The sequence below is a fragment of the Cetorhinus maximus genome, chromosome 17, assembly GCF_964194155.1.
Source record: "Cetorhinus maximus chromosome 17, sCetMax3.hap1.1, whole genome shotgun sequence".
Classification (NCBI taxonomy): Eukaryota; Metazoa; Chordata; class Chondrichthyes; order Lamniformes; family Cetorhinidae; genus Cetorhinus; species Cetorhinus maximus.
Genome location: NC_135895.1, coordinates 33,736,070 through 33,742,317, shown reverse-complemented (window position 1 = coordinate 33,742,317; position 6,248 = coordinate 33,736,070). Strand labels below are relative to the sequence as shown.

At 39.4% G+C, this 6,248-nt stretch overlaps 1 protein-coding gene across 1 annotated transcript in view; it reads right to left on the bottom strand.

The window, feature by feature from the left end:
- Positions 1 to 4,864: 4,864 nt before the first annotated feature.
- urod (uroporphyrinogen decarboxylase) overlaps positions 4,865 to 6,248 on the bottom strand; it is a 58,677-nt gene continuing 57,293 nt past the window's right edge. Inside the window, exon 10 of the mRNA XM_078560961.1 lies at positions 4,865 to 6,155. Within this exon, the coding sequence (XP_078417087.1) occupies positions 5,991 to 6,155 (165 nt within the window). The 3' untranslated portion in view covers positions 4,865 to 5,990. The remainder of the gene's footprint in view (positions 6,156 to 6,248) is intronic.

Here is a 6,248-nt window from a genome sequence, read left to right as displayed (position 1 = left end):
ATAATAGGGGACCCAGCACAGGTCCCTGTGGTACGCCACTGGACACTGGCTTCCAGTCACTAAAGCATCCTTTTGTCATCACCCTCTGCCTCCTACAACTAAGCCAATTTTGAATCCACCTTATCAAATTACCCTGTATCCCAAGTGCATTTGCCTTCTTTATAAGTCTCCCATGTGGGATCTTGTCAAAGGCTTTGCTGAAATCCATATAAACTATCAACTGCACTACCCTCATCTACACACCTGGTCACCTCCTCAAAATATTCAATCAAATTTGTTAGACCTCCCTCTGACAAAGTTATGCTGACTATCCCTGATCAAACCTTGCCTCTCCAAGTGGAGATAGATACTCTCCTTCAGAACTTTCTCCAATAGTTTCCCTACCACTGACGTGAGACTCACTGGCCTGTAGTTCCCTGGCTTATGTCCACAACCCTTCTTAAATAGTGGAACCACAATAGCTGTTCTCCAGTCCTCTGGTTTTCCTTGTAGAGGAGAAGGCTAAGAGGAGATTTAATAGAGGTGTTCAAAATCACTAGGGGGCTGGATAGAGTAGATAGGGAGAAACTGTTCCCGTCATAAAAGGATCGAGAATGAGAGGGCACAGATTTAAAGTGTTTTGCAAAAGAAGCAAATGTGATATGAGAAAAAACTTATTCACTCAGCAAATGGTTGGAGTCTGGAATGCACAGCCTGGAAATGCGGTGGAGGCAGGTTCAATCAAGGCATTCAAGAGGGCATTAGATGATTATTTGAATAGAAACAATGTGCAAGGGTACAGGGAAAAGGCAGGACAATGGCACTAAGTCATGATGCTCAATTGGAGAGCCGGTGCAGACATGATGGGCTGAATGGCCTCCTTCTGCGCCGTAACAATTTTGTGATTCTGGTTTTGAATTTTGGAGCTAGCCAGAGGAGTCAAAAGTTTTTTTTTTTCCCAGACCTGAACATTCCTATATATCTTTGTTATTTTGGATTTTCCTATTAATTTTGTCTTTGCTGTTAAACAGTGTATAGGAGGTTACTGGGGAATGAGCTGGCAAGGATATTAAGCCTGATAATATAGTAGATCTAATTTGGCACAAATCTTATATAAAAATAAAAACTTGCATTTATATAGTGCATTTACCATAATGAACATTCCAAGGTACTTCATAGTTAAGTGGATAGCAACAGCAATAGAAGTAGGAGAGACAACTGAAAGCAAGATTGAAGAGAAGTTATTTTTCAATAACAAGTAGCAAGGATTTAGGAAGAGTATTCCAGAAGGCAGGGCCTTGATTCAAAAGGAGCATGAAGAGGAGGAGTCTGCATTATACAGGGGATCCTAGTGAAGTTTCCTGTTTAAAGGGGATCTTAATGCCACAGTATAAAACTGTAGTCCCAAACTTAATGCACACAGAGCGAAGAACTGGGAATATTGTACAGAGAGGTTAGAATTGTGATTGCCCTCCAACAGGGTGAGGATAAAATATGGCATTTTTTTTCTTCACGGTGTAAGCGACTTACAAGGCACCTAATGAAATACTCTCTGGTCGTGACTAAGTACAACATATTTATGTAAATTTTTGTCAGGTGAAAGGCTTCTCATTTTACACTGAGGACAACATCCAAACCTTTTTCAGTAGAACAGAAAGGATTAAGCCTTAAATCTCAATCCAGGGTTAATACGCAAATCAATCACAGCTGAGCCACAGCCAGAGCCACCAATCTGATGAAAGGCCAACAGAATTTGTAATGACAGATGATCTACAATTTTCTGCTTTTTCTTTTTCATATTGCAATCCCAATTTGCCTTAGGTGCAAGAAAAAGGAGCAAATTCATTTGCTCCCTTCCTCCCATCCCCCACATGACAGCAATATTGTAATGAAGGCAACTTAACACAGTGCTTACTGCTTTATATTCTGCCTAATCTACATAATAAAAATCAGTGATACTGTGATTGGTGGTTATACCTGGCAGCAGATGGCACATGAAAAGGCCTGTGGATTTTGCTCTACTTGAGGCCGTGAGTAGGATATAGCTGCGATGCAGCTCTTCTCCAGGCAGATTGAGTAGACTTGCTCAGCCTATCATCCTGTCCTTATCAGAGCATTTTATTTACTGTTTGAAGCAAATCTGATTGCAGAGCTGTTGTCGATGATGTTATTGTGTGCACATGTCTGCTTCATAACTCTTGCCAAAAGTCAGCAAGTGAGGAGTGAATCTCACTGGAGGCTAAATTTAGAATGAACTTAAATCCTGTTAAGAGATGTCTTTCTACTGTAAGCACACCTACTGTCTGCTTACTTCAAGGTAAACCTGTTATAAACAGACCAGATATAAACAATTAATAAAGGAAAGTAATTACAATGCAGTCGTCATTTTGAAGGATGGAAATAGAAGGAATTTAGAATCCGTCCTCCCACCTAGATTACTCACACTGTCTTTTCTTTAGATTTCATATGCTCAATGAAGTAAGGGATGTTGGCCTGGGAAATGGAACCTTTTCTAGTTTAAACACCAGTGTATCAGATCCAAAGTAAAGCTCTATCTCATCTTCCCCAGCATGCCTCAGCTTTGAATTCCAAAGCACCCACCTGTGCACCAGTACAGGTACAATATTTTTCTCCATTCCCCACAACACCAGTCATCCTAGCCGCCTTACTGAGTGATTGATAACGCGTTTTGAATTATTGAGTTTTTTTAAACAGTCAGCTCATGTCTACTAAGAAATGGATTGAGAAATCCCAGACTTATTAGCTCATTTCACATAGAACATTTACGTCTAGCAGATAGATACTTTCATCTCATTAACCTGAACTGCATTTGAACCAGAGTCCTGGAGCTGAAAGGCCAATCACACATTTCCACTCCCTGCTCTTTTTTAATTTCGGCATAACAATAATAAGATTTTTGTCACAGAATGCTTAGATCTGCTATATTATGCATCAGGTATTAAATAGCATGTTTAATGGATGCACATAAATATCTTTAAACAAGTTTTTTTTTAGTACTTATACATTTCTTTCCTTTGGGCTCTTTATCTTTCTTCGCTGGTTTGTTATGGTTGATTACAATCCCTTCAAAAATTGGATGTCAAGTGGAACTCTTCCCACATCTGTTATTTCGTAAGTGATCTATTACACATTAGTAAAATGCATCTGAGAGGCACTTAAAAAAATAATACTCTTCATTAATTAAAAATAGCAAAGCAAGCTTAATTTAAAAAAAAAACATTTATATAAAAGACATAACAGGCCAAAATAAGGGAGAAACTCTTATTAGTTTTAGGCTGTTTATACATTGAACAAATCACTTCCAGGACAGCAGGATCTACATGCACAATTGAAAGAGTATCACAGCTGTATAGGTCACAGTATCTTAATGAAGACCATATGATATAATATATGATTCAATAAACAATATTAAAAGAATAATTTGGGCCACTCAGCTGGATAAATAATAGGCTAGAAAAAAGGAAAGCGTATTTGAGGGTTGAAACAGAATGTTGTACATATCTACCAAAGACAGAAATCTATGTAGGTTTTCCTCCTGACGTCTTTTAACTCCGCTCACTACCTCCAGATAAGAGAAGTTGTCCAGGTGTGAACAAGTTGCAATCGATTAGCTGGGAATTTAATTTACTATGCTCCTATTTCTATCAATCCCTCACGTTCAATTTTACTTCCTGGTTTTCTTTTACCCTATCTTTAATGATGGGTTTTCCACTGACACTATGTTCCCCCAACAAACCCCCACCCCCGTCCCGACCAGTAATCTGGATTAGCCTCGGGCCTATCACATTTTCTGTAAATGTTCTCTCCCTTTCTGTGAATTTCTCTGGTTCCTTTGCTCCATTGACTTTATATTCCAACTAGAGGTTCTGGAATGTTCCTTCTTCCTCAGTGAGATTTCCCCTCTGCTGTTGACAATGTGAATTTTCATAATGGGCATCATAAAAAGTTTGTTGACCTTGAAAGTTAGGAAAATATGAGGTTACCGGATATTACAGGAGGTTTTATCAGTTAATTGTTGGGAGGTTTCAATCTGTCCTGGCAAGAGATTTTTCTTGTTCACTTTTTAATTTGCTTTGTCCTTTTGAGTTTCTTTTTTTTGGAATTTGAGAATTTTAAAAAAAGATTGTTTGTAAAAACTGGTCTCCCTACTTTCCCATTTTTTTTTTACTATTGACTCATCATAGTAAAGCCAAATGGAATTGCCAGACTTCAAACCAAATCTGCTGGTTTATAAATATAATTTAGATACATTACAAACTGTCACTTTCCTGCGACAGTTCACAGAAGCCTCTTTATCTCCTCTAATCCTGCATTAGCAGATTTACAGTGTTTGCACATTCTTGTTGAAGGTTCCATACGTCAATGTTAACCTACACCTGGTCCAAAGAAGCCCAAATTTAACCCTTAGACTTATCTCTTAGTAGCTTTAACAAAAGTAGCTTAAATGGGAGATGTTACAGTCTGTTAAGTAGCCTCAGGATAGATCAGAAGTTCAAGAGTTTTACATGCTCTTACAAATCTTCCGAAAACACATAAGGTTCCTTTACACTGCCTCTTGCTGCTTGTCCAACATCCAGTATCAAATGAGCAAAGGTTTCTTTCAAATCAGGTTCACTAGCCACCAATTCCATCTCCCTCAATAGACTGGGCCAGGCTCTTCTCAGCCTCATTGTCCTATTTAACAGTAAGCTGAATTTCTGACCCCATTCCTAAGGCCACCAACTCCATCTTGAATATCACCCTTCCTCATCCCCACCTCAACCCATCTGCTGCTAAAACCCTCATCCAAGCTTTTAGTGCCTCCAGCCTCAACTATTCCAATGCTCCCCTACTTGGCCTCCCATCTTCCATATCGAAGCTCATCCAAATCTCTGCTGTACATATCCTAACCTGCACCAAGTCCCATTCAGTCCTGTGCATGCTGACCTATTGGCTTCCAGTCCATCAGTGCCTCTAATTTTAAATTCTCATCCTTGCTTTCAAATCCTTCCCTGGCCTCACCCCTCACTCTATAATCCTGAGAACTTTGTGTTCCTCCAATTCTGGTCTCTTATGCATCCCTCACTTCAGCAACGTAGATAGTTACACAGAGAACATTGGGTGTGTTACTGTGCAGCAAACTAATCCATCGTTAAAAGGTTCACTAGGGGAAAGTATTGAGACAATGAGGATGCTGTGGGAACAGATGAGTTGGGAATGAAATATGATGGAAACATGAAGGTGGAAGTTTCAATACCAGTGGTTAAGGGTGATCTTCTCATCTAGAATGTAACAAGCAGAAATTGCAGCATTGATTGGTACTGTCGAGGCATATAAGATTTGACAATCTGCACACTTTTGGTAAGGCTGAGATGAAGAACTGTAGGGGGAAAAAAGCATATTTGTTTCAAACTGCATCATCATGGGTCAGAGAATTAGGTTGCATGTTCACCCCTGCCACTTCTAGGTAGCTACAGAATAGTAGTAATAGCTGTAGGGGAAAAAAACAAACCCTGTGGTACAAGCAATGGAAAGGGTGGGAGAGACAATAAATAAACCAAAAATAAAGAGTCACAGCGTGCCAACATATTGATTCAGTGTGTCAGGACCCTTTGAATTTTTCCCTTTCAGGCCGACTGGGAGAAAACAGATCAGAGGGAGATAAATTTTCTTCTACAAAATCAGTTTGCTATCTGTCAATCAGATAGGAACAATGGTGCAACCTGCATTAGAGGATAGCTCTCTAGTTGCCTGCCTCCCTGTTATGGTCTTGTCCATGCCCAGTTGACCCTGGAGAGCAACTGCTATCCCTCCCTAACCAAGAAAGATGAGACAGGTTCTGTTGAAATAAAATCTGTTTTTTATTTCATTTGAAAACTATTCTTTTCAGTTGAGCCAGTGGTTAATATTCTTCTATTGATTATCAGAGCAATTCTTCCAGTTCAACACATTGTTCCCATGGGTTGTGTATCTTAGTTGAATCCTTTCCAAAGTACAATATACGGAAAGTATTATTCATTCTTGCGTATCTGTCGTGAGTGTGCATGTACGGCATTCACAAATGTGGCCACGTGTTCAGGATCCATATCAGGATACATGCCATGCCCCAGGTTTGCGATGTAGCGCTGTGTACCAAACTCTTCAATCATCTTCTTCACCGTTTCACTTATTTTATCCTAAATTTAAATACAAGGCACTGTAATTGTTGAGTTCTAAATTTATCTTCAATTGTGACTTAAATGCAAAACTTTGCTTCTTCCACTGCTACT